The following is a 26476-nucleotide window of genomic DNA, read 5'->3' as shown; positions in this document are numbered from 1 at the left end:
AGGCCAGCTCAAGATCTGATAAGCATTTCAAGACACCATGGGCACAGCAGAGAATAGGCCTGTGCTTACCCTCCGTCCGGTACCCTTATGTACCACTGGCACCCGCTCCTCTCCCGTGAGTGCATTAATGTCCAATTTGCTGGGGTCCTTGCAGCGTTGCCTCCTCTGCTTGGGCTTGTCTGAAAAATTCTGGAGTGCAAACAAGACAATCTTAATGAGACTGGACAACTTAATGAGCCTGGATGGCTACAAGCCCTGCAGGAGAATGACACAGATGAACACCAAGGGACAGGGATGTCCCCTCAGACTTGGGCAAAGTAGTGGGAGCAGCACAAGCTGGCCTCTTGCCGCAGTGCCAGTTTTCAAATGAGTATTAATTGTTTGCTGTAGGTATAAAAGGGTTTTCAGTGTACCCCACTTTGACTGACTGCTCCACCACTTTCTAATTCCCTGTCAATCTGCTCCCAACTGATGTACACGCATCTGTAAGCGGGGTGCCCTGTTCCTCCGCAGCTCATCCGTGCTGTTTTGCCTGGATTTCAGCTGTTCCCACTGTACACTGCTGCTGTACCGTTTCTTTGGGATCACAGCCCTTCAGGATTGCAATGTACAGTTACAGATGAATTGTTGCGCACCCACTGCACACACCAAGCCCCAGACACCTGTCAATGTGCAGGCACGGATGTAGCATTACAATAAACTACTGCAGGCCCTGATTCCCAAGCGTCAAAGAAAAAGCCTTGAGCCTGGTCTGGCCTTTGAGAAACCTGACTGAGCTGCTCCAGGACCATAACACAGCTTTCAAACTGACCTCCCTAGAGAGAGGACATCTGTCCTGATGTGGGAAATCCCACAGTGCTGACTTGAAATGCCCAGGCAGCTTGTTGGGAGCAGGAGGTTCACCAGCAGCATGGCCAGACAACGTGAGCTCCAGTAAGCCCCCACAGGAGGCACAGGCAACAGAAAGTGGTGGAAAGGCATCTTCACTCCTGTTCCACCACCTGACTGCTTCTAGCAGTGCTCCTGAGAGCCTGGCCTTGGGCACAGACCTGTGTGTGTCTCTGGATCGTGAAAAGCAAGTGTCCTCCTGCCCAAGCAAACACTGAGCTCCTCATCTCTCAACTCTAAAAGAGCCCCAGAACACTGCCCATCTCGCCTGTACTCCAGGACTCCTGCACTGCAAGCTCCAGGGTATCTCTACTTCAGGCACACAATCTACTGCGACTAAGATGCAGTCTTTTATGCATGTTATCACATTTCTTCCTACTTTGTTCTGCGGTCTGTGCTCTGCCTACCACATCGTCTAATAGACTAAATAGGCTGAAACCTGAGGAGCAAATCAATCTGTGAAACCAAGAGGTTTATCAGTTCCTGATACTGCCAGCACAATCAGACAGATTTTGCATTCCACTCACTGCCACTCTGCTCTCTGACAGTGCCTGTGGCTATGTGCCCACAGCCTGTGCAGCCTGCAATGCAGTGGCTTTGGTTCAGTTTTTAAAGCAAGGAACACTGCTCTGCAGAGAACCTGCTCTCTGAGGGCCTCATCTAATACAACAACACTGCCTAAAATGACCCCAAGTGCAAGGGAACCCTTAGGCCTTGAGCATCCCAAATGCCTCTTTCCGTTTCTCCCCCTATCCCTGATGCTTCTGAAGACATCAGACTAATTCTGCGTGTCACTGGGCAGCTGGATGCCCTGGACTGGAACTGGAGAATAGACCTTGGGGCAGGAGCACGCAGCTCAGCAAGAGGTTTTTGTTGCTGCACAATGAACCATGCCCACCTCCCAAAAATGTGACACAGCCTTGACGAACACTGCAAGCCATGGTGCAGGGAAAGAGGCTAAGTTTGGAGACACTTCATGGAAGCCCTGAACTCAAGAGCAACCACAGAAAAACTAACACTAAGGGCAACAGACAGGGCAGACAAAGACACACACACACGTGACCAAAGGCCACCCTTACTGTGCCGAAGCCAGGAACGTCGAGTGTGTAGTCGGATTGCTGACGGAGCCAGTCAAGGAGACTCTTATTTGGGACAGCCTTCTCTGCTTGGCTGCCTGCAGCTGGGACTGGCTGTGGAGTTGAGGTAGCAGCAACCGGTCCATCTGGGAGGGGGGTGTTCTGGGGAGGCTGCGGCTGATCTTCCTGAACGTCCTGAGGTGAAGGGAAGAGCCGGGGGAGCCCGTCAGCAGCACGCAGTAATGCATTCGCACCCACAGAGAGATCCCAAAGCAGCTCATCTGCCTCCACTGGTTGGAAGCCAGGTTCGCTCCTTAATCCTCATATTCCCATTGCCTGTTCCTTAAATCACCACCTACCAACGTGTTATGCTTCCACTCAGCTCCCAGCACTGCCAGCACAGAGGGCAGAGAGATGGGAGATGCTTCTGCATCTCACCTGGAAACACCTTCATGACCGGGAGAACTGACTCATCCCCAGGATCACTCCTAAAAGTGGTCTGAAGGGACTGCTCTTGCTCCCAGTGCTCATTCTTCCTTGAGTGGATCCCAGGGCAGAAGGAAAAGGGATGCAAAATCCTCTTGGCAACAGCTCAAATGCTGTCATGGGCCTTTTCTCATGTTCTCTAACCTCATACCCCCCCGATCTGGAACAGCTGCTTGTGATAATGCTTATCAGGACTCAAACACTCCAGAGAGAGTGTTGCAAGACAGAGAGTACTTCCCTTCCTCCTTGGAGTAGTATTTGCTCCTGCCTGCTCCAGCACAAGCCAAGCTCTCCTGGAGGAGGCCCCACATAACAAGGAGGCAGGCCCCCTGTTACAGGCCCTCTGTAACAAGGGCAGCAGATAATGTAGAGGAGAGCTGGACCATGAGATAAATTGTGCTGATTGCATCAGGGCCATGTGAAGGGGGAAGCATTGACCCACCTGCAGCCTTGTTGGAAGAGGCCTCTCCTTCAAGAAGATGAGGTCCATCCCTTCTACATTTTTTCTCCTGCCCCGTCTCCTCCTCATGGCAGCATCATCTCTTCGGAGGCTGCCATTTACAATTTGTCCTGTGACAGGATGGATTAACCCTGCCTGGAGAATGCCAGATAAGTCCATGCCCAGGGAGCCTTGAAGGGTGTTCACAGTCCCCAGTTTGGGCATGTTTGTATTCAGGGGGAACGGAGAGGAGTTCCCTGGGGACCCATCAGAGTTTCTGGACAAGTCCACAGCTGCCTCACGCCAGCCGTTCAGCACAATGGGAGAATGAATGTGGGTTGCTGCTAACTGCTCCAAGCTCCTCTGTTTGGCATCTCTCTCCACCTCGAATTCGTACAGCCTCCTGTGTTTCCGCTCATCCTTTGCAAAGGCGGGGGTCAGGAAGCCTTCCTGTGTGGAACAAAGCCACAGAGAGGTTTACAGCTGCTCGTGCACTGCCAGGGACCACAGCTCTTCAAACCAACACACAGAGCTAGCAGTCAGGCTCTTCGGCGTCTCTGCCCCTTTCCCTGGGCACATCGCACCTCACCTTGTGTGGGAATGGTGCAGTGGCACCCTCACGCAAACATCCATCTCCCAAGGTGCTCTAACCCTGGGTGCTCCACCAGCTGCTGGAGGGACGTGTTGGGGTCCCAGGCCAGCCGCTTCTGGCTCTGTGCTATTCCCAGCAGTGAGAGATGAGAGATTCATGGGGCAGTGCACTCTCCTGCACCCTTTCCTTTGGGACAGCAGGACATTGTCCTCTTGTCCTCCCTGACCATGCCAGGTGTTTCAGCAGCAACTCTGGAAGCTCCTCTGCAGCCACAGGAGCTGTGGAGATGCCACTGAACAGCCTCCCCCCAAGGAGGGGAGCAGGCTGCCAGGGTGCTGAGAGCGCAGGGGGCTTACCCCCTCAGCGGAGGGGACCGAGTGGCCTAAGCTGTGTGTTACGGATATGAGAAACGAAGTTGTGTTTTCACAATAGAAGGTGTTTTTGCAGTGGAAAATTCCACTAACCTTGCATATTCAAAAGTGATTGTGCAGCAGAGCAGTGGGGAGTATGTTAAGCTGATAAAGGGAAGGTCCCACTGTCCCAAAATAAGGAGGATAGCTAAGAAAAACAGGACGAGCAGTATGAAATCAGTAAAAACAAAAATCACAGGCCTTCTAGTCACGAGAGGAGAAGGAAAAAAAAGGAAAAGTAGAAATTAACAGCTGGTCAAACAAAGTTGTACACATATGGTATAGAAGTGCGTCGAGTAGGCTGTGAACCTGCAGTACTCAGCCAGTGAGGAAACGGGAGAAATCAGGTGTCGGGTAATAGGGGATACACAGTTATGATGAACTCTTACTGTGCGCTCCTGCTTGCAGGACGCTCGCCATTGCAATCGCGAATAAAATAGCTTCACAGAAGATCCTGTCTGAAGAAAATTATTGAGATTTTTCTCACATGGACCACAAATGGCACCAAGAGGCAGTGAAAACCCAGGCCCTGATTAGGAAGCTACTGAGCACTTGTGGGCAATGCTTCACCACAGAGTCCTAAACCTGTCCCTGTCCAAGGGCCCCCCTCACCTTTTGTACCTGGGAGATTAACACTCCGTTGTTGAAGCTGGGATCAGGGGCTTCTGACTCAGCAAAGCTGTTCCTGCTGCCGGCATTGCTGCCTACTGCTGGGGCCGCTATCAGGCTCTGCGTCTCAAACTGCTGGCTGGACGAAGGCCACTTGCCCTTCAGGATGGCATGGCAGATGTTGTCAATGCGATTGATGATCACACGGTCCTGCAAAGAGGATTAGACAATGGCAGGCTGGGACTTGAATGACTTTAACTCATGTATGTCACCTCAGAATCAAAGACAAACCCAACCCTTGTGACCTCCGTTCAGCAAGGAACTGCCCTGGGACAGGGGTTCAATGGCCTGGTGAGAGCACCCTGAGCCAGAGCATCCCTGGGGAGCCACGTGCAGAGGAGGAGGAGGCAGAGCTGGGGCTGTGTGAGCCTCTGCTTGTCAGGCTGAGGCAGTAACATTTGCAATATAAACAGCACTCATTTTTAACTCACCTTAGGCCATTCAGAGAAGGAGTAAAGTGTCTTTTCCTGCAAAAGCTGGGCTATGGTTGGTGCCCGGGCATCCTGAAGATCATCCATCTCCCCGGGCAGGACAGAAGTCGAACTCTTGCTCTCTTCCTCTGAGTATTTCTCCAGACCGTCTGAGAAAATGAGCCCATCATCACCCTCCCTCCCCTACCACCTCAGGGAGCACCTCTTCCCACCTTCCCAGCCCAGTGCCCAGCAGGCCCCACACAAATCCAATTCCCCAGCCAGTGACCAAGAAATGCAGCAGTCCTGGGCCATAGCAGGCAGCCCACACCAGTCAGGAGTGGGCAGATCGGCACTCCCGTGAGCTGAGTTCTGGGGCTTTTACTGCAGCGGCCCTCACACCTTCCCCAGTGACACAGCCAGAGCCCTGGGCAGGCAGGCGAGGAGGGCAGGAGCCTTACCAGAGAGAGCCGGTCGCTGAAGGGCTGCTGGAGGTCTTGGCAAGCCCTGCCACCAACTCTTTTCTCCCCAGTCACATCAGCTAGAAGGGCCCTAGTGCCTGCAGTGGGGTGGCTGCTCCAGCAGGCTGGACAGCCCCAAGGCTTGGGCACTGAGGACAGCAGGCCCTCCCATCCCAGTTGGAGGTGACTGTCAACCAGAGGGAGCTCCCAGAACCCTACCTTGACTCTGGCTGCTGCCAGCTTTCTCCTCCTCATCTCTGATCTCACACTCTTCTTGCTTCATCCCTGGGGGCTCGGGGTGCAGGGCTTCTCTACAGCCTGCCTGCCCCTCGGACCCTTGTCCCCAGTCCTCCTCCCTGGCATGGGGGGGTTCTGCCCCTGGGGGTCCCACCAGAGGTGCAGGCGGGCTGAAAGCCTGGCTCTGCGCCTGGCCAGGCAAGTCCTGCAGGGTGTTCTCCTCGTCCAGGCTGTGGTCCTCCCTTCCCTCTGGCCCAGGTTCCCCAGGGCCTTCGAGTGTTCCTAGCCCCAGGGACTCTCTCTCGCCATCCACGGCTTCGGGGCAAGTGTCCTCAGGTGTGGGGAGGCCAGGGCTCTGCTCCTCGCCTCCCAGTTCATTAGTCTCAGGGTCACAACCAGCTCTGGTCCTTGGACCACGCAAGTCTTCTGCAACATCTGCTGCTGCCTCAGAGTTATCATCGTCCTCTTCCTCCTCATCATCTTCCTCACTGTGGCTCTGACTTGGGGCTGACTTTGCTTCCATTCCTTTCTCCTGCAGCAGATTAATGAACCTCTGCTCAGGAGGAACCTTTATGTCATAGTTATGAAGACTGGAACCATACAGCCCCATGCTTATGACTCCTTCCATGGCACCGTGCTCAGGCAGCACTGGCGCAGGGCTGGTGAGGTCTCTCTTCTGCTGCAAGGCTTCGCAGAGCTCTGCTGGGATGCTCCGTGAAGGGTCACTTTCGGGAGTAGAAGGTGAAGGCTCAGCTTCTCCATTCTGACTGTCCATTTGGTCACAGCCAACCTGCAACCCCTCCAGGAACGAAGCCTCTCTCATGGCCTCTGCATCACAGCTGGACGGATCCTCGTCCCCCTCTAGCTTGCCCTCAGAGAGTTTAGCAATGCCACTTCCAATATCTGTGCAACTTGGGCTGTCTCGGGCAAGGGAGCTTTGTTCGCTGTTACAGGCCTTCTCGTCGTACATCATGCACATCAGTGAGTCCGGCAGAGAGCTCTCATCATAGTTACTGGAAATGATGTCCTGGACCTTAGACATGAATGTTTCACAGTTTGCATCTGGCGGGCTGCCCCCAGACTGGGACATAGTGTTGTCAATGCTTTCTAGCTTGATCTGACTCTCAGCTTCATTCTCCAGGGATTCACAAGTCTGGTCCACCTGGCTATACAGAGGGGAACTGTAGAGTTTGGAGTTAGTCTGGTAAAGGCAGCACAGGGTTTCTGAGCCTGGGATCCCTGTTCTTTTATGCTGGGCATAGTTCCTGTATGCATCTAAAAAAGACAGCTGAGGGTCATTCATGATGTAGTAGTCAGTGCGATTCAGGCCATGCTTGGCGGTGCCGATTAGCAGGTCCCGATCATGTTTGCCACACTCCCACCACACTGGCAGGTAGAGGCTCGGCCGGCACAGCTTGAGCCGCTCGTGGAGCTGTGGACACTTGAGCACCTGCTCGCGCACCTTTCGCAGAAGCTCGATGCGGTACAAGGTTCTGGCAGCACGTTCCTCTGTAATAGGCTCCACATAGATGTCAGGGTCAGGGGGACCTACAACAGGGACAAAAAAACAAGGCCCCATTATACTGGATGATGAGGGTTACTCAGAGGCAGTGATAAGCTAAGTGAATCTTAACTCTTGCTCAGACTGCAGGTGAGGTGGGGGGCAGTGCTTGATGCCACCACTGAGACTGAGTTTCCCAGTGTCACCACCTTCCATTCATTTGCCACCAAATGGCCACGTTAGCGTAAGCTCTCGACCTGATCAGCTGGACCAAGAGAGGCACTTGGCTGCAGAGGATTTCGACATCTTGCCTGAACTCTGCTCCATCAGAGCTGGCAGTGCTGCATGGAGAGTGGCTCCCTGGGGTGTGAGCCTCTGGCAGTCCTTCAGCGGGTTCTCAGAGAAGGGAGTCTTTCAACTCATGCAGCTCTTTTCATGAGTAACACCTACATATCCATACCTAAGGCTTTAACACACATCTCTAAGGAACTGTGCACAAGACCAGACCTCCAGGTAGGTCTGAGATGAGATCCCTTCTGCTGCCATTAGAAGCAAATCACTCTGTGCTTAAATAGCAGCCAAGCAGCTTTTCATCTGCCATATCCTGTGTGTGCCTCGTTTCTGGGGTTATGTTGGGTGCTCCCAGAAGAGATTCCCAGTGTGTTGGCCAGGCTTTGCAAGTGTCTTGTGGTAGCTTCAGACCCCTTTTGCCTTGCAGGAGAGCTCCTCAATTAGCGGGGCAGCAGCATGGGCACTGTGCAGACTCTGTCCACTCCTAGCAAAGAGGTGCTTGGACAGAAAGCAGCAACACAAACTGCACAAAAAACCCTCAGCTCCAGTGTGGAAGCAATATGAACTGCTGCTTCTCTACTTCTCCTCCCTCACATCTAAAGGTCACTATCTTGGATAAAATTAAGTGCGATTCCATGGGATAACTCCATGAAATGTGTGAGAACAGGGGCTGGAGCCTGTCTGGCAGCTCTACTTTCCTGTTGCACCAGAGAGGCAGTACAGAGTGGTGGGAGGGCAGCCAAAAATGCAGGTGTCTCCTGCAAGCCCATGACTCTTGCTACCTCCTACTCTCCCTGAAACTCCTCCCTTGCTGTTCTGCTCCATGACAGGAGCTCTAGTGTGACAATTTCTGGCCCACGGCTACACCGACCTCCCACATAGGCCACACAGTTTTCACTCACCATCCTCTTTCCACAGCGGGAGACCACAGACATTCTTGCACATGGCCACAAAGCTGTAGAAGTACTTCTCTAGGCTCTCATCTGTCTTCTTCTCCAAACGAGAGATGGCTCGGAACTGGGTCCAATCAAAGATCTTCTTCTCCTGATCATAGATGACCCCAAAGGAGGAGACGGTGCGGTAGAAATCTGCCTGCTCCCTCCTGGTCCACCTGTGGGGTAGAGAAGAAGATGTGAATGCCACTGAAACATGTTCTAATGCCAGCATGGGCAAGACACCAGGCTGAGAGGATCAGAGGGAACTATCAGTTACTGCACAGCAGTTTTGGGGGAGCTGGCAGGAGGAGCACACTAAGGAGGAGCACTGAGATCCTGAGGTCTTAAGGTGTATAGCGAGGAGGAGTGAAGGCCATGGGCACTCTGACTCTTGGCTCACTGTGGTGTCCAAAAAGCAGCACAGTTCCTGACTGTGCTGCCAATGGGACACAGGCTCCAGCCCAGCTCCTGTGGAGGCACAAAGCTATCACCCCTACTTGCTTTCTGCCAAATTGAGGTTGGTCTCTTGACCTCCATGGAAAAGTCAACTCTATGTGCCAGGAAATTGAAAGTAAGGTCCTTGCAGACAAAGCTCTCATCCAGCCTCTTCAGGAGGTGAGCCGGGACTGGGGCTCATTGTCATTAGGGTCCTAGTAACAACCACCAGCCACCCTGATAACAGGAGTCAGCAGGATTCCTGGGTGGCAGGGGTAGGTGTCACCCCCTCCTCATTAAAGGAAAGCAGCCCTGGTGATGGAGGTTTTCAGTTAGAGCACAGCTACAGCATAATTTTCACCCTGCCTCAGACCCTCTGAGCTTTCATCTCACGGGGATCTGGCAAAGGAATGATCCAGGACAGAAATGGTGAAGGGCACACTGGGTACATACAGCCCTGGGCAGACAGAGCAACAGAAAAGCAGGCTACAGAGAAGAGGTTAGGGTACAAAAAGTAGGGCAAGAGCAGGAGCAGGTCACGGCAGTAGGTGAGTGCTGTGTGCTAAAGAAGTCTTAAAGTCAAATCTGAACTCCTCTGAATTACATCTTGGTGCCAGTGCCTGCAAGCAGCTGGAACATGTCAAGGGAGATCAGAAGCAATGACAGCTTCCAGTGCTCCAAAAGCAACCAAAATACACCTAGATTAGCATTTCCACCCCTATTTCCAGAGGCTGTGAGTATTCTGCAGTGTTGTTTTATTCCAAAACCAAAAATAACATGAAGGAAGTCAATAAAAAAACCAATGATCCAAACCACTGAGCCCAAAGCAGAGCTTGTTACAATGCTTCGAATTAAAGGCTAGTAGAAGCTACCTAGGACACACCTGTGAGGAGACCACAGAGTTAAAATGCAGAAATACCAGGCTGTCGTGGTGTCCACAGCACAGCCATGTCTTGACCACTGTGAGGAGCACTGGTGTCCCCCACCTTGGAGAAGAGATGGTACAACTGGAAGAGGATCAGGGGAAGATCAGTGGGCTGGGGCAGCTTCCATACAACCATGCAGTGAGCAGAGGGATGCTGCGGTTCCAGTAACACCATCCTCAGGGCCAGTTAAAGGCAAGTGGGAATGTACAAGTGCATCAGAGCTTCCCATGGTAGAAGAACTAGGGAGAAGCAAGTTAAATGACAAAAATATATGCTCAAAATGGGAGAAAGGTGTAGCTAAATCACTGAACTCCTGTCACAGGGCAGCACAGACACCAAATGGTTACGTGGGCTCACGCAGCACGGACACATTCACAGAATACAACACCAGTGAGTACTGCTGACAACGGAGAGGTCCTGCAGTGCAGGACATGCCAGAGCTGGGTGCTGGGGACTAGTAGTGATGTAGGAAGTACCACCCTGCCTCGCACCCTGTCCAGCTTCTGCAGTCACTCTGGGTGCCAGTCTATGGTCCTGCCAGCCTTCCGCTTGCTGGAATGCAACGAAGTGGGAGACCGTTGCAATATGCCACCACCTGGCACCTGAGGCTACTAACAGGAGGCTAATGCAGTGGTGTGCGAGCCATGAGGGTTGGAAAGTCTAAGCGTGCAGGCTGTGACAGCAGCCATTCGCCACCCCTCATCCACGATGAGTCCTGAGTGCACAAAAATGCTCAGTAGTACCCACTCTGCTGGAGGGCAATCCCTAGCCCAGCAGATGCTGGATTTGACCCTGAAGAGATATCCCCAGCTTCTTTTCATGCTGTCACCAGCTGCTACCTACAAACTACAATGGAGGCTGATCCCTGGGCCGGGCTGGCAGCTGGGGCCACAAGGCTCCTTTGTGGCTGGGAGCAGAGTTCCCAGGCTCAGGAAGGGCCCACACACCTGTGTCACGCTGGCAGCTGGCTGCACAGCCAGCCTTGCTGAGATCCACCTTGGTAAACCCAGGGGAGCAGGGAATTCAGCAGGCCTAAGTCAGCGTTGAAAAGGACCCTCCGCCTGGGTCTGCTGCTCTGTTACCTTTTCTGCATTTCTTTGTTCACTGAGTCCATCTCTGAGGCTCTCCTGAACATCTCGTCCTGCAGCCAGTATCCATGGTTACCGGGCACCAGCATCTCGGCACGGGGAGGCAGCTCTTTGCGGTTGCAGCGCTGGTAGACAGTGACGAGCCGCCGCAGTCTGGCTGTGAGGGCAGATGAGACAGGCCAGCAGGATCTGTCTGAGTCGGAGCCATCCTGGGCTTCAAACATCAGCAAGGACATTAGTATTTAATGCACACTGCAAAGCCACAAGTTCGCGCGTGCTGCCGCCCGGCTCTGAGAGCTCCCTTCTGTCTTCTCCCAGGGAGCATGAGTGATCATAGTTGGGAAAGGGGGGCTGCGGTGACCATCCCCGGGCTTTGTACCCTTAAAGCTGCTGGCTCACACGCTCACCATGTCCGAGCTTCCTTCAGAGAGGGCCCAGAGGCAGATAGAGATTGGGGTAGAAACAATGGCTCCGAGCCAAGCAAAGCAGAGGAGAGGTCTGCAGCCCGCAGGACTCCCTCTGCCTCCCGCCCGCTCAGCAGAGCGGCTGGCCAGCCCACGGCATCCGCCAGCACTGCCCACTGCACTGCCAGCACAGACCCTGCACAAGCAACTGCAGGCAACTGCATAGCCAGGACAGGCTAACAGCTTCCAGCACCCATGGCTGGCTTTGGTACCACTCTTTTTCGGGACCCTGGCTGCCCTGCCACGGGGCCCATCCCTGGGTCTTGCATGACTAAGGCTCTCAGAGCACATCTGCGCTCCCACCCCCAAAATGCTCTTGCCATAGTTGTGCCGGGCTATGGCAAAGCAAAGCCAGACACTCCTCCTACAGTTCTCCTACAGGCTGGATGCCAAACGGGCTTCAAATGAACCTGCTCTTCCCTTCATCTGCTTGTCTGCCTGGTAAGAGCGCAGGGTGACCACTGTCACTCAGGTTAAGCTCTCATCCACTACCACAGGCCAGCACATCCCTAACCCCTTCCCGACCTCAGCAGCGCCGGTGCCAGTGCTCTGGCTCAGGCTTTCCCGTGCCAGTCCCCAGGCAGCAACGTGCCACGCTGTGGGAGATACAGCCTCACCTGCCGATGGCTCATCCCGCTTCTCTCCAGCTTCGCCCACACCAGCAGCCACGATGTCCTGCAGAAAGAAGCCATCAGCAGGGACCTCTCCAGACCTACACTGAAGCCCCTGCTGCACCCCCCCCCCAGCTCCGTGGCCCTGGAAGGGTCTGGCGCTGCAGGATTGGCAGGGCCACATGTCCTGTGCCCTCACACACATCCCTCAGCACACGGGATCAGAGCAGTGTGGACAGGGGAGGTGACAGTTCAGGTGAACAGTGTTTTGAGCCCATGGGTGAGGTCCACCACAATGACATGGGCTGTAGTGGCACTGACAGCCTCCAAACAAACCCCACACCCACATGTGTTGCCTGGTCCACTGCTCATCCTCTCCACCAGGGCCATTTCTCTCAGGATCCTTGTGGCTCCTTTGTCAAGGCCCTGAGTGGCTCCCGAAGCCGAGTGCGAGAGCCAGGATCACTGGCTAACCCCAGCCCCTGATCCCTCTCTGCTCCCTGTGAGGCAGATGCTGTCCAGGTCAGCAGGAAGCAGCTGTGCTCCAGCAGGCAGAAATGCCATGGGACAGAGCCTGTGCTTGGCACAGCAATGCCTGCCCAGAGCAGGGACACAGGCAGCACTGGTTCACCTGCACCCCATGGCAGAGGTGAGGCAGGACAGCAGGCAGGGCAGCAGCAGGTGTGCATCGATCACTGTGAATCCCACTCACCTCCTGCTTTGGCAGCCCCTCCATTTTTTCTCCACTGCTCTCTTCCTTTTCCATGCTGCCCCTGGGTAAGACAGTGGATTAGTCCCTGGTAGTGGCAGTGCCGCGTCCCTGGCAGTGCCTGCTGTCTGCAGGAGTGGGGTACCAGCAGGGCCAACCCTCTGACTCGTACCAGGGAGCCAGCTCCCACCTGCCTTCCCTGCTGCCTGCTGTGCTCACATCCACATCTGCATCCTTCTCCCCTCATTGCCCTCTGTAAGCACAGCTCATCCCTCAGCACCGCCCCACTTCTAACGTGGCCCCCAGGAGTGAGCTGGACAACCCGCAGGGGCTCAGTTCCATCACCTGCCCACCTTTCAGCAGTGTCCTGAGCCCCGTCACTGACGCCCTGCTCTGCAGAGAGCAGCTTCTCATCTGGCATGCCCACCTTCTCCAGGAAACACAGCGCTGGGTCTGCCCGCATGGCGTTGTACCTCTCGTAACCTGCCAGTGGCCACAGCCATCAAGGAGGAGAAAGACAGCATAAGACCAGGCCTGAGCCTGGTTCAGGCGAACCTCCAACCGTCCATCTGGCTCTCACACTCTTTATTTGTGCTGCCATAAGAGCAATTGTCACCCACACAAATGCAGAACCCTTTCCCAAAGGCTGCTAATTGCTCTGCAGCCCCTGGGCAGTTGGCAAAGAGACAGATCAGTCTTTTGTTCCACCATGCAGCCCTGCCTTGGAGGCAGCGCAATGCCCACGGAGCTGTGCACAGCACCCGTAGCAGGTAGGAGCTGGGGTTAAACAACCCCATGGCTCCTGGAAGCTGCAGGAGGACTTCATGACAGGCCTGGGGGAGCCAGTGGAGGCTCTAGGCCTTCCACCTTGCCCCCACGTGGCAAGTGCACACAGCTTCTGTGAAACCAGAGCAGTGCCCGCCATGAGACCAGGCACACCACTCTCGGCATCGTGGTGTGCCTGCTTCACCACCCAAACAAGCTGGCAGCGCTGCAGCTGCTGGTGACTGGAGACCTGCCTTGGCCCTGGGTGGCTGCAGCGCACAGCTGCAGCTCTGCCCCTTCACACGGACATGGGAGCACACAAGCCACATCCACTCCGGATCCTGGAGGCCTGGCCAGCTGCTCGGGTCCCTGTCACACACTGGTACCCACCAGGCCAGCAGGGTACATACCGTGCTTGAAGACACCAATGAGCAGAGATTTATCAGCTTCAGCGTTCCACCAGTCCACTGGGATCTCCACATAGTCGATGTCCGGCAGCAGCACATCCAGCTCTCTGTGGCAGACAAGGCATGAGTGCTCCTCTCCCAGCCTCACCAGGCAGTGGAGCACACTGGGCGCTGCACACCCAGGGGCAGAGGGAGACAGGAACATCTGCTCCTTGGCTTGGGGGCAGTTACGAATGCAACGCTGGCCTGACAAGTATGTCCCCCTGGGGTCAGATTGCTGGTGTCTGCTCCACTGCACCCACTGCCTTCCTCACCCTTTCTCCAGAGATGGGGAGAGTGCACAGCCCCTCTGCCCTCCCACCTGAGCAATACCAGGGGAACGGAGCTTCTGTCTGCTGGGAGAAACCACTTTAGGACAACCAGACCCAAAGGAATTGCACATCTGGCAGGGTGGGTTGCAATGCCCCCTCCAGGCAAACTTATGCTGATGGAGCTGTGCAGGTACAAACCACCCTGGGGAAGGCAGCTGCCCCTGCTCTAGGAAGTTAAGCTGAGTGTATCACAGTCCTCTCTGAAACACCAAGAGCTGAGACTTTGCAGGAAGGTCAGGAGGCTGGGAGGCTCAGCGGCACTAACAGAGCCCCTACAAAGAGGGGCTGGGAAGGGACTGCAGGCCCCAGCAATGGGACGCACTCCGCTCTGAGACCTGGCCCCGGGAAGTGGGCACAGTCTCTGCAGGCCCCCACTTTAAGATTAAAGACCAATTCATCAGGCAGCGCTTGGAGACACTTTCCTGCAGGCTGCAGGGTGTCCCTGAGTGTCCTCACCATGCCCATTCCAGTGCTGTGACCTCAGCACTGCTCAAACAACAGCTGCCACCAAAGGATGAAGCTTTGCCTGAGCAAGACCTGGGGATGTGGCTGCAGTGCCTGGCTCTCCCGGAGCCGTGTTGAGCCCCGAGAAGACCGGGCTGAATGGCTGTGACACTGCTCGAGCGCCACCACCATTCCCATAAGAAGCAATGCCGGGGTTCACTGTAAGTTCCTACCTGGCAGGGGTGCCCTCGAAGGCTTTGTCAGCAGCCTCCCCCAGCACCTCGGCCTTCAGGTAGTAGAGCATCCGCACCCGCAGCAGAACCCTGCCCCGGACACACAGAGGAACACACACTAGCATGCAGGTGCTCAAAGCCAGCCCAGGGCCTGACTCGAAGGCCCTCGCTAGAGCATCTGCAGGGGCACACTGTGAGGGTCAGTGAAGGCAGGGAAACCTGCCCCCTGACCGTGTTTTCCCACATGGGACGACACACTTTCTCAAAGCCATCTGTCCCCTTGCAGGGTAGGAGCTGGCCACACCCTGCCACGCCACAATCCCTGGCCCTGCGCTTTGCTGGGCCCTGTGGCCATAGGTTTGCTGCCCAGAACACTGCTCCCGTCTTGTCACCTGGAGGAGCACCCTGAGAGCAGCCCAGCACGATGATCTGCATGGGCTGAGCCCTTCATGGCTCTCTCCCACCCCCTCCATGCTAAAGGACCTCAGCCTGTGGCCCCCAAAAGCTGCTGCGGGCTCCTGCACTCACTTGTTGCAGTGCTGTTTGAGGTGCTTCTTGTAGCTGTCATCATGCAGGACCACCTCAGGGTTGCATGTAGCAAGCCAGTCTGCATTCTTTATCTCAGGAAGCAGCATCTGGTTCTTCGTTTTCTTCCCCTTCCTGCCTCTGGGCACCGGTGCTGACAAGCCTGTAACAGCAAGCGGCAGCAAGTGAGCATCAGGGGCACCGCAGGCCAGGCCAGGAACCTCTGGCATGGCACTGTCCAGGCACAGCAGCACAACCGGGAGCTGGAGGAGGCCTTGTGAGGCTCCCAGCTGCAGCTCGGCGAGCCAGGGTTAGGGAGATGAGTAGAAAGGCGCATGCCCAGGTATCCAAACTGCTGCTACCGACCAGCAGAGCCCACGCCACGCTGCACCCGCTCAGCAGCCCGGGAAGCCTGGCAGCTGTGGGAAAGGGCTGTCTTTGCCCGGGTGGCTGGAGCAGGCTGCCAGTGGTGAACTCCAAGCAAGCTCCTAGAAAAGGCAGGAGCCCAGGTCTGCTGGGATGTGGGGCTCGACAATCCCAGCACCTTTCCCTGTCTCTGTCTGCCCACCCAGCACCCCACTCTGCTGCTGCATGTGGGTGCCTGTGGCAGCCACAGGGCCTGCGGTGGGGGCTGCAGTGCCATCCCCAGTGACCCCACGAAGCTCAGGGAGCCACCAGCAGCCCCTGGGCTCCAGCCTGTGTCTCAAGTGAACTATACGTAATTAACACCATGCCACAGCTTGGAGCCCTCTGCACCTCACACCTCTTCTTCTAGCCCCAGAAGTGGACTGAGGTTGCACAGGATGCTGAAACTCCTCCAAACGCAGTTGAGTCCCACAGCAACCTCACTCCTGCCTCCATGCCACAGTTTCTCCTCTACCCACAGCAGTGCCTGGGACCCAGGAGACACTTGAAAGCCCTCAGTCCAGCTCATCTGCCCTTCTGCGTCTCATCCTAGCACAGAGTTGGGAGCATCATCACATTCTTTGACATTTTGTGCCAGAGACTAGGGAGGGGCTTGGCCTGACAGCTGAAAAGCTGTTTCAAAAAGGTAAAAGGGAATGACTGGAAAGAAGGACTGGGCTGGGTAGAATCATGGGAAGACTCATTCCTCTGTCACTGCAACAGCTGTGATGAAACAGTCAGCCAGCACTGGATCAGGAGAGAAAAGATTTTACAAAACAGGCTGTTATCTTTTTGATAACACTACAGGGCTGGCTAATAAAGCCAATGAGCAGCACTCTGACATCCTGTTTAACATGACATGCCATTTTTGTTTAAAACGTGCATCACATGAGATAGACATGACACATCTTAGATGGTTCAAAGCTGACAGATCTCAGGGGATTTATAATGCCTTTCAGCTCAGCCAAGTGTAGGTGAAGGATCTGTCAGTGAAGTGTCTGGGGTAAACCTGGAGTGGGAGACTCTGTCTCCAAGAAAAACGTGGGGATCATCACACAAACTGTATTGCTATGAGTGCCAAGTGCAATGTTGATCCCAAGCGGTAACAAGATCCCTTGATGTATAAAATTATCAGAGAGAAGCATGGAAGAGACCTTGGTCTCTGGGCACAGCTCCTAGAGCCTTACCTAGACAACACAGCCTGCTCCGACGTTCACTCTCCAGGGACGACACAGTAATTTCGGACATGAGTTCAAACAAGAGGCTCCAACATGATCAAAGAACAGAAAATAATCCTGATGATCTGATATTTGGGGGTTGTTTCCTATTCCATACATCATGTGGAGGGCTATGTGGGAACCAGATCACTGTGGGGGGTATTTGCACTGGGCAAACACACCGAATGGCAAAGCAACGTAGTTCCATCTGGCTGACAAAGATAAAGCAATATCCAGTGGCTGGAGCTGAAAATTAAACACATTTTCAACCTTGAAATAAAATTTGAGTTCACAGCAGAACAGGAAAATGATGCGTGGTGGGGTCACTATTGCTCGAAGTATTCCAAGAGAGATGAGCCGCACCCTGGGCAGCCACTTCTAAGGCAGCGTCTTGCAAATGTCCTGTCCTGTCCTGCATACGCATATGAAGGGGAAAGAAGAGCTGCAGCACTTCTGCCCCATCCATCTGTGGGGTGGATCACAGCAGAGCTCTGAGGGGGGGGCTGGCTGCAGGCTCTGCTCATCCTCTTGTAGTCCCACTGATAAAGGATTGACAAGGCACAGTCCGCAGGAGGAACTAGCAGGGGCTGGAGGCATTCTGTTGCTTTCTGCACATCTGGGGCACCTGGAGCACATCTTGCCTGGTCAGCTCTCTGCAAGCAAGAGACCTCAGGCTCCTCAGAGAGCCACAGCAGCACTTGATGTATGTTTGCTCTGCACTGGAGGCTCTGCTCTCCTCCATCTCCTGTGGTTAGGCTAGATGGTTTTGTTGTTCCCCTGGCCAAGAAAACTGAGATTCCACAGCTGGGAAAAGCCATTCTGAGGAACTGATGGAGAAGCTCCAGGTTGCTTTCCTCTGCTAAATATCCAAATGCATCAATTATAGTTCTACTCTTTCAGTAGAGCATTACTGACCCTTCACTGAAACTGCAGCTTGTTCATTACTTGGCATTACCTAAACCAAGCCCATTCGTATCAGCCAGTTCATTTCTTACTCTTGCTCTGCTCTCCACAAGGCTCTCAAGTTCAGACCCAGTGCTGCTATGGGCAGGGCTGCATGGCAAGAGCACAGGCAGCACTGCTGAAGTGGCTCACGCTGCAAGAAGTGATTGGAGAAAGCCACTGAAAGCCACATGCTCAGACCTCACACTGTAAAGACAGACATCTCCAGACAGAAGGAAATGGTTATGTCAGGTCATAGAATGGTTTGGGTTGGAAGGGACCTTAAAGATCATCTAATTCCAACCCCCCTGCCATGGGCAGGGATACCTTCCATCAGACCAGCTTGCTCCAAGCCCCATCCAGCCTGGCCTTGAACACCTCCAGGGATGGGGCACCCACAGCTCCTCTGGGCAACCTGTGCCAGTGCCTCACCACCCTCTGAGTAAAGAATTTTTTCATAACGTCTAATCTAGATCTACCCTTTCTTAGTTTAAAACAATTACTCTTTCTCCTATCACTACACTCCCTGACAGAGTCCCTCTCTAGCTTTCCTGTAGCCCCCCTTAGGTTGCTGGAAAATCGCTATAAGCTCTCTAGAGCCTTCAGGCTGAAAAGTTCAACCTCCAGGCTGAACAACCCCAACAGCCTGTCTTCACAGGAGCGGTGCTCCAGCCCACTGACCATCTTCATGGCCCTCCTCCGGAGTCACACTAGTACACATCTATGTCCTTCTTGTGCTGGGGTCCCCAGGGCTGACCACAGTGTTCCAGGTAGGGTCTCACAAGAGTGGAGTAGAAGGGGACAATCGCCTCCCTCACCCCGCTGGTCACGCTTCCTTTGATGAAGCACAGGATGCAGTTGGCTTTCTGGGCTGCAGGTGCACATTGCCAGCTCATGTTGAGCTTCTCTTGAGGGTCTTGAGACTGCACCATGGTGTTTGATCACCAAGTAATGCTCGGCATGCCCTTGGGGCTCAGCAACAGCACTTCTCCAGAGGTGCTCCACCCACACACCACCATCTTCAAACAGGTCGAAGAGCCTGAGGCTTCAGCATGGCTCACTGTCCTTACTACTCACCTTGTGCCATACATCACCAAGTGCCCAGCAAAGCAGCACACAGCCGTGGGGCTTGATCACCCTGCGGGAGTGCCAAGGACTCCCCCAACAGCTCGCCCAGCCCAACTCACCTCTCCTGAAAGTCACGCAATGCAGGCACTGTGCTACTCAGTCGGTGGAGTCCTCTGACACAGAATGGGCAGTGACCATGTGTCCCAGGCTGCAACCCACCAGCTGGTCCAAGGAGCCAGCACAGGCTCTGTCTTTGTACCATTAAAGACAAAGACCACTGTGGCTGAATGATGGCATCTACGTCTATATGCTGTGCTGCAAGAAATGCCTACAGAGAGCATATGCTGCAATGCAGGCATGGGGGTGAGTCTGCAGTGCCCCATTCCCCAGGCAGATAAGAGCGGCAGCAGGAGAGCAGGGCAAGAGCTGTGTGGACCCTATCAGAAGCTGAGGTCAAACTAGGAGCCTCAGCCCAACAGAATCCAGATGCAATTAAAATCTGAACATCTGGTATGATATGTGGGGTATTTAGACATCACACACGCTGGAAAATACATGTTCTAGTCCTCTGAACAGAGAAGGCACAGGCAAACATGAGATAAAGGGTCCGACTAGACAGACGGAGTGGGAGAAGGCAGCATCGCCTTGCAATGCAATTCTGCATTGCAGAGGTCTCAGGACAAACCAGCAGCACTGCACCTCCACCGACGGGGACAGGCACTGCAGACCAGTGTGTCAGGGACAAGAACCACAAGCTGGTGACTGGGGATGAGACAGCTGCACAGACTACATCGCCAGCTTTCGCTGCCATAGTCAGGGCACTGGGCAGCCACAGGCAGCGCCAGGCAGTCTCAACATCAGCTTTAGCACTGGACTGACCAGCAAGCAGGTAGGTCCCTGTGTGATGATCCACTCTGCATCCTGTGATGCCCTGAGGAACAGCCAGGCAATTCTGCACTTAGAGTGGAGTAAAAACCCTCATAACTATCCCATCCAACGTGTTCACGTGGTCACCTACACCCACCCCACGAGCTCACTGCACAATGTCCCCCAGCACAGAAAAGCCCTGAGAGTATTCATAAGCCAGTGAGAACTTTGTAGCCCCCTCTCCGAAAGCAGGGTTGCATCTCTGCTCCCGCTACAAGGCTCTGTTTGGCACCAGCCAGAGCCAAAAACAGGCACTGGGAGCCATGAAATGTCCTCCCCCACTCAGCCAGCCCCTGATGCTGTCTGAGGTCTGTGGAGAGGCCAATTCCATGGCAGCCACTTTCTCTGTGCAGAGAGCACAAGTGCTTCCTGGCTGTTTCAAACAGCTTTGCTTTCAATCCTGCAGCCTTGGTCCTGCACACAGGCGGCGAGTACTGGTGCAATGGCAGAGAGAACACGCAATACCTGAGTGATTCTGCAGAGCCTGGTTCTGGCCGTCCTTCGTTGGCGTGATGAGATCCCAGATAAAACTCTTTATCTTCTCATCCCCTTTGTAGTGTTTGACGCAATAGACCAGCAAGGCCCGACAAATCATCTCCATGTCCTTCTCATTCAGGTGCCACTTGAACCGCCCATGGGTCAGGATATCTTTCCAACGTCCCCAGCTGAAAGAGCAGTAACAAAGATACAATAAACACTCCTGTGCAGCTAGAGACCTCGTTGGCACCTCTCTCCACAAGCTCACACAGTGGCGCAGCTCCCAAGGATTGGGGGTGTTATGCCCCCAGATTATAGGAGCAGAGATGGGGAAGAGCTTTGCACAGGACTGAACAGGCCAGAGGTAGGAGCAGATGCTGGATGCCCTGACTGCCAGCTCGCGCTTTGCCCCCTAACTCTCCTTCCAGTCCAAAAGTTTGCTTAGAGCCTAACAATGCAGGTCCCACTAGGGAGGTCATTGCTTGAAGAAGGGAACACTGCTTCAGGCATTCATTGCTCCGGATGGACGGAAAGTGACTGTGGCAGCTGGAGGCCCATCTGTGAAGTGGGCTGTGGTTGTTGTCTCAAGGAGGGGGTGAGACTCACCCGAATATGAGCAGATTCTTCTCCACGCGGAAGCACTCAGCCCGCAGGTACCGCCGTGTCTTCTCATTGAAGCGCCGCGAGCGTGTGGGTCGCTCATCCGAGTCACTGTCCAGCTCAGAGAACTCCATCAGCTCGTCCTCCTCGAAGGAGTTGTAGTGTTTGGTTTGCTTCCGCACCCGGGGCCTGTCAATGACCAAGCTCTCCTACAGGGGCATAGAGGAGAACACATCCAGGTGTGGGTGGAAACACCTGCCCTTTATCATGGCACAGTAAGTCCACCATGCTGCTCCCTGGCTCTGTTCACAATTCCCAGCACTGGCTCACCAGCCCTGGGGCTGGTCACCACCTTGCCACTAGGATATCTGCTTCAAATTCACTCCACGTGGCTTTGTCTACACACACGAGGTAACAAAATTCATCCTGAACAATCACAGGCTGAAAATCAGGCTGTCAGGGTTCAAACTACTGATGTTCAGCACCTGATTCAGCTCTGAATTACACTCCTGGTTCTCCCAGAAATGCCTGGGACAAGCTGTGCTGACGGTGGTGTAATTTCTATTGATGGGGAGGTAGGTGGGAGGAAAGAGAAGAGGAAAGGCAGCTACCAAGAAGGTGCAGGAGGGAGCAATATGAAATTAAATGGTATGTACATACTTCTTCTCCTTCCCATCACCCTGCCAAATGTATCTATGTCATCAGCAGCCCAACTCTGGGCAGGAGGAGAGGGCTGGGACCCCGTCTGTTCTGCCTCCAGACATGCACTGGGTCACCAGCATCCCCTCAGCCCTCAGGCACAGCAGGCAGGGCTGAGAACAAGGACGCTGCCCATGGGAGATGTACCCCCGAGGTGCATGGGGAAGGTTTGGCAGCTTTGCTACCAGATCAGGGGAAGCCAAGCACCAGCTCCCTGGAGCTCCAGCTGCCACATTCCCCATGGTTGCTGTGTGAAGGAGCCTGTTTGCCAGGGGGGGCAACAGGCAAGACTGCTGGAGCATCCATTCACGGTCTGCATCCCCTTGCCCAGCCATGGTGATGGGCCTGCTGGATCCCCCTGGCTTTATTCCTTGCTCCCATCACTAGCCTGAAGGCAGGACAGCAGAGCTGCAAATGCAGATGGAGAAATGAGCAGCACAATCCAAGCCTCTCCTTGCTTGCTCCACCGGGCCAGGAGAATCCCTGGGAGGCTCCCCTTACTCCTATTCATGTTTGGATTTTACAGTGGTTCGTTTCTAGCAAGCAAACTCAGATACTGAGCCTGACCCACACAGCCTCTGAACAACCCCCCAGACTTGGGTGAATGTGGGGCATTGTGTATCAGCTGTGGGGCACACAGGCCCTGAGCTGGATCTTACCTTTTCATTCTTGGCATCTGTATCGAGCTCTGCTATTTTGGCCCACTTTTGCCAGAAGTTTGGGTCATCTAAGGAAATGTCAGTTCTGTTTCCTGACGCTACAAAGCTGGCCTGGGAGTGAGAGAAGATGAGTGAACAGGATACAACCCACCATCCAGATATGCTTTCCCCTCACAGAGATCCACAACACATCTGCCTGCAGCGAACAGTCTGGCTGCCACGCAGAATCACAGAATGGTTAAGGTTGGAAGAAACCTCTGGCGGTCATCTGGTCCAATCCCCTTGCGCAAGCAGGGATACGTACAGCAGGTTGTTACACCCTGCACTGATGCATGCCAGTGGGCTCTGTTAGAAAAGAAAGCTGAGCCCCAGTCTTCTGCATTTCTGCCTGGCCCACTGGAAACAGAGCCTGGGGTTGTGCCACTTGTAAGTGGAGGAGAGCCAGATGGCATCCCTGTGGACACCAGCCACAAGCGTGGCACAGAGCTGGCTCCTTGGGCTCCCTCCGGTGGGCAGGCTGCAGGAGGCTGCTTATGTGGGGCTGTCAGAACCCCAGGACACACAGATCCCCGCAGCATGGCAGCAAACAGCTGCTGGCATTATGGAGGCCAGCAGCCAAGTCCTGCCACTTCCCCAGGGGTCTTCCTGCAGAGCCAACTCCTACGGCAGAAGAATGAGGCTGGCCACAGAGGCTGTGGCCAGGCTGTGCTGAAGGTACCACACTACCTTCCCACACTGCTGGCAGCCTTGGTTTCCACCTGCATTTCTGTCTAGCAAAGCATCACACCAAGGCACCACCAGTGTCCAGAAAGACAGGGAAGGTAACAGACTCCAGGTCAAATAAGCTCAGGCCATGAGCACAAGATTAGCCCTGTGAGTTTTCCCAGACACGGAGCTCACCCAGGCTTTGAATTCATCCATCCTCTTGTGGGCCTGACTGCCCACAACAGCCCTGGGGAAAGGCTCCAGCTCTGATCATGGCCTGCTGCCTCGGCAAGAAGCCCTGAGCCCAACAAAAGACCAAGCCCTCCACCTGGGATTGGAGCCTGCACCTTGCCAGCACAGTGCCCTGGCTAGGACACGCAGCAGCTCCGCACCTCTCAGCACAGAGCATCTGCCCACACTGCTGGCCCAGGGAGAGAGCACACCCTGGCACTGACTGGCACTTGGAGTGCTCTGCTCCCTGCTCTGCTTTCTCGCCAGCCTGACTCAAAGGATACGTGAATCCAGGCAAAGAAAAAGCTAGCAAGCTGAGCCCTCCTGGACAGCCACACACAGAATCATACAATAGTTTGGATTGGAAGGGACCTTAAAGATCACCCAGTTCCACCTCTGCCATGGGCAGGGACAACTTCCACTGGACCAGGCTGCCCAAAGCCCCATCCAGCCTGGCCTTGAACACCTCCAGGGATGGGGCATCCACAGCTTCTCTGGACAACCTGTGCCAGTGCCTCACCACCCTCTGAGTGACGAATTTCCTCCTAATGTCTAATCTAAACCTACCCTCTTTAAGTTCAAAGCCATTATCCTATCACATTATCAACCTACCCCTATCCTATCACTACACTCTCTGACAAAGAGTCCCTTCCCACCTTTCCCATAACCCCTTTAGGTCCCGGAAGGCCTCTTATAAGGTCTCCCCGGAACCTTCTCTTCTCCAGGTTGAACAACCCCAGCTCCCTCAGTCTGTCTCCATAGGAGAGGTGCTCCAGCCCTCTCATCATCCTCCCAGCCCTCCTCTGGACTCGCTCCAACAGGCCCATGTCCTCCTTATGTGGGGGTCCCAGAGCTGAATACAGGGCTCCAGGTGGGGTCTCACAAGAGCCAAGTGGAGGGTGAGAATCACCTCTCTCGCCCTGCTGGTTACGCTTCTTTTGATTCAACCCAGCATACAATTGACTTTCTCAGCTGTACGCACACATTGATGGTTCATGTTAAGAGCTGGCACAGCTCTCAACCTGCCCAGGCTGGCAGTCCCCTCTTCCCTGCTCTGCTGACATCCTGAGACAGGATGTCCCGTTGCCTCCATGTCCCAGCAAGGTCTCACTCCTGGGCACAGAGCGGTAGGCAGGAGAGTCTGGCCTCCAGGCAGACACAGCTCCAGTCAAATGCAGGAAGAGCTCAGCCCAACAGTACTGCACTGCCCCTGCCCAGACTGTTCCCCGCCGCCACGGGAGGGAGTCCCCTTCCCTCCCAAAGAGCACGGCACACCTTGGCAAAGGTGGAGCCCTTCCCCTCAGACTGGATTGTGATGGTCTGCGTCCTGCGCTGGAGGATCTGGTCGATGTCCTCCTCGCAGAACTTGGATCCTTCATCCTCCTCATCCATGAGAGCACCATAGGCACCCTTCCGCAGCAGGTCCTCCACCTCCATCTTTGAGAGCTGCTGAACCTGTCCAAAACACAAATGCATCACCAACCGCGCCAGCTGCTCTGGGCACTGGCATGGTGGGAGAAGGCTCTTCTCTGCCCCAGGAGGGAGGGTAGAGATGCCCCAAGCTAGCCCAGACCTCCTGCTACCATGGCAGAGGTCACTTCAAAACGCTGCTCAAGGGACTCAAGAAATTCAGCCCTTGTCACCCAGACACAGCACCGCGCATGTCTGCAAGCCCCATGGCAGCACAGGGACAGCCTGCCAGGCTGAAGAGCAGCAGTGTGAGCGTGTGGGACTGGGCTCTCACTCCCCGGGAGCCTGCCCAGGTCTCTGCTCCAACGTGACAGTCACTTGGTTTTCTTCCAGTAGTTACCCATCCTCTTCCTCTCTCCATTCTGCTTTTCTGCTCTGCTCAGTACTGCACAATGCTCTCAAAACAGCCCTGCACGACTGCAATGGACTGGGTGGCCTGCTAATATAGCCAGCAAGCTCTTCTCATGAAGGACAGCAGAGCTGCGACACAGGCTTTGCCCTCTTCAGCTCTTGGTAGAAGAGCAAGAGACAGGCAGATGTTGGCCAGCGTCACCAGGCAATGGACCAGCATCCTTGTGACAGTACCAATTGCTGCAGAAAGCTGTGTGGTTTGAGCCCAGGTGGGGTCCTTCCCACCTTGAATGCAAGGCTTTTATCCCCACCTGGGGACACAGCCCTGCACGCCTGCCCCTGTCACAGAGGCAGCAGGGGGACAGGACGCAGGGGAAGGAGAAGCGCTCTGCCACATAGCCTCCTGCCCAGCCCCACTCTGACAGCCAACCTACCCCATTGGTGCTGCCCTTGCGGTTGATGTCCTGCAGCACAGCCTTATCCAGGCCCAGTTTCAGGCTGGCCTTGTCAAACATCTCCCGCTCATAGGAGTTCCTGGTGATGAGGCGATAGACCTTCACTGCCTTGCTCTGCCCGATCCGGTGGCAGCGAGCTTGAGCCTGGGAGAGTGCAGGGTACAGCTTCAAACACAGTGAGCCCAGCACGATGGGGGTGGTGTGGCTTGTGGTACCCCTACCAGCAACCTCTAGTCACCCACCAGAGCCAGGTCAGCTCCCACATCCCAGGGCACCCTCCCTGAGCACTTGTGGCTGAGCTGGCACGGCTCTGGCCGCAGAGTAAGAACCAGACCCATGCACTCCTAGGCAAGGACGCAGGGCTCAGGCTGTAGCCTTTGCTCTCTTCAACCCCTCTATCAGGAGGAATGGGCCAAGCGTTGCCCACTTGTGCTTTTAGAGCCACAGCGTGACCTCCCCCATGGCGCGTGCCTTCTGCTCACACTCCTGTCAGCTCTCCTAGTGTTGCACCCCCCCGTGCCAGAGCAGCCAGGTGCTGCTGCACCCCTCTCTCCGGCTGGCAGGGGTGACGGGAGCCATGCTGAGGGACCTGCACGCAGTCTGTCCCAGCCTGGCCCATTACCTGCAGGTCGTTCTGTGGGTTCCAGTCTGAATCAAAGATGATGCAGGTGTCAGCAGCGGTCAGGTTGATGCCCAGCCCACCTGCCCGCGTGCACAGGAGAAAGACAAAGCGATCTGAGTCGGGCTTGCAGAAGCGGTCAATGGCAGCTTGGCGCAGGTTTCCTCGCACCCGCCCATCAATTCGCTCGTAGGTGTACCTGGTCCAAGAGGGTAAGATGTGAGAGCAGGGTCACAGCAGGGCCTGAACTAGCTGCAGCTACAAACCCCTTCTTGCTC

The 26476-nt window shown here is 54.9% G+C and overlaps 1 protein-coding gene across 1 annotated transcript in view; it reads right to left on the bottom strand.

Annotated features, from left to right (window-relative positions):
• CHD6 (chromodomain helicase DNA binding protein 6) overlaps window positions 1-26476 on the bottom strand; it is an 89089-nt gene that overhangs the window by 6942 nt on the left and 55671 nt on the right. The window contains exons 19-38 of the mRNA XM_050714016.1: window positions 26202-26397; window positions 25559-25723; window positions 24579-24758; window positions 22368-22478; window positions 21016-21218; window positions 20398-20597; window positions 15377-15536; window positions 14849-14938; window positions 13804-13907; window positions 12982-13111; window positions 12632-12692; window positions 11926-11983; window positions 10839-11058; window positions 8363-8571; window positions 5651-7216; window positions 4992-5140; window positions 4504-4710; window positions 2893-3339; window positions 1968-2159; window positions 70-189 (exon numbers count right to left, since the gene is read on the bottom strand). Coding sequence (XP_050569973.1) covers window positions 70-189; window positions 1968-2159; window positions 2893-3339; window positions 4504-4710; window positions 4992-5140; window positions 5651-7216; window positions 8363-8571; window positions 10839-11058; window positions 11926-11983; window positions 12632-12692; window positions 12982-13111; window positions 13804-13907; window positions 14849-14938; window positions 15377-15536; window positions 20398-20597; window positions 21016-21218; window positions 22368-22478; window positions 24579-24758; window positions 25559-25723; window positions 26202-26397 — 4768 coding nt within the window. The remainder of the gene's footprint in view (window positions 1-69; window positions 190-1967; window positions 2160-2892; window positions 3340-4503; window positions 4711-4991; window positions 5141-5650; window positions 7217-8362; window positions 8572-10838; window positions 11059-11925; window positions 11984-12631; window positions 12693-12981; window positions 13112-13803; window positions 13908-14848; window positions 14939-15376; window positions 15537-20397; window positions 20598-21015; window positions 21219-22367; window positions 22479-24578; window positions 24759-25558; window positions 25724-26201; window positions 26398-26476) is intronic.

The sequence above is a fragment of the Cygnus atratus genome, chromosome 16 (assembly GCF_013377495.2).
Source record: "Cygnus atratus isolate AKBS03 ecotype Queensland, Australia chromosome 16, CAtr_DNAZoo_HiC_assembly, whole genome shotgun sequence".
NCBI classification, from domain to species: domain Eukaryota; kingdom Metazoa; phylum Chordata; class Aves; order Anseriformes; family Anatidae; genus Cygnus; species Cygnus atratus.
Note: the sequence above shows the minus strand (reverse complement) of the source record. Positions and strands in the feature narration are given on the sequence as shown.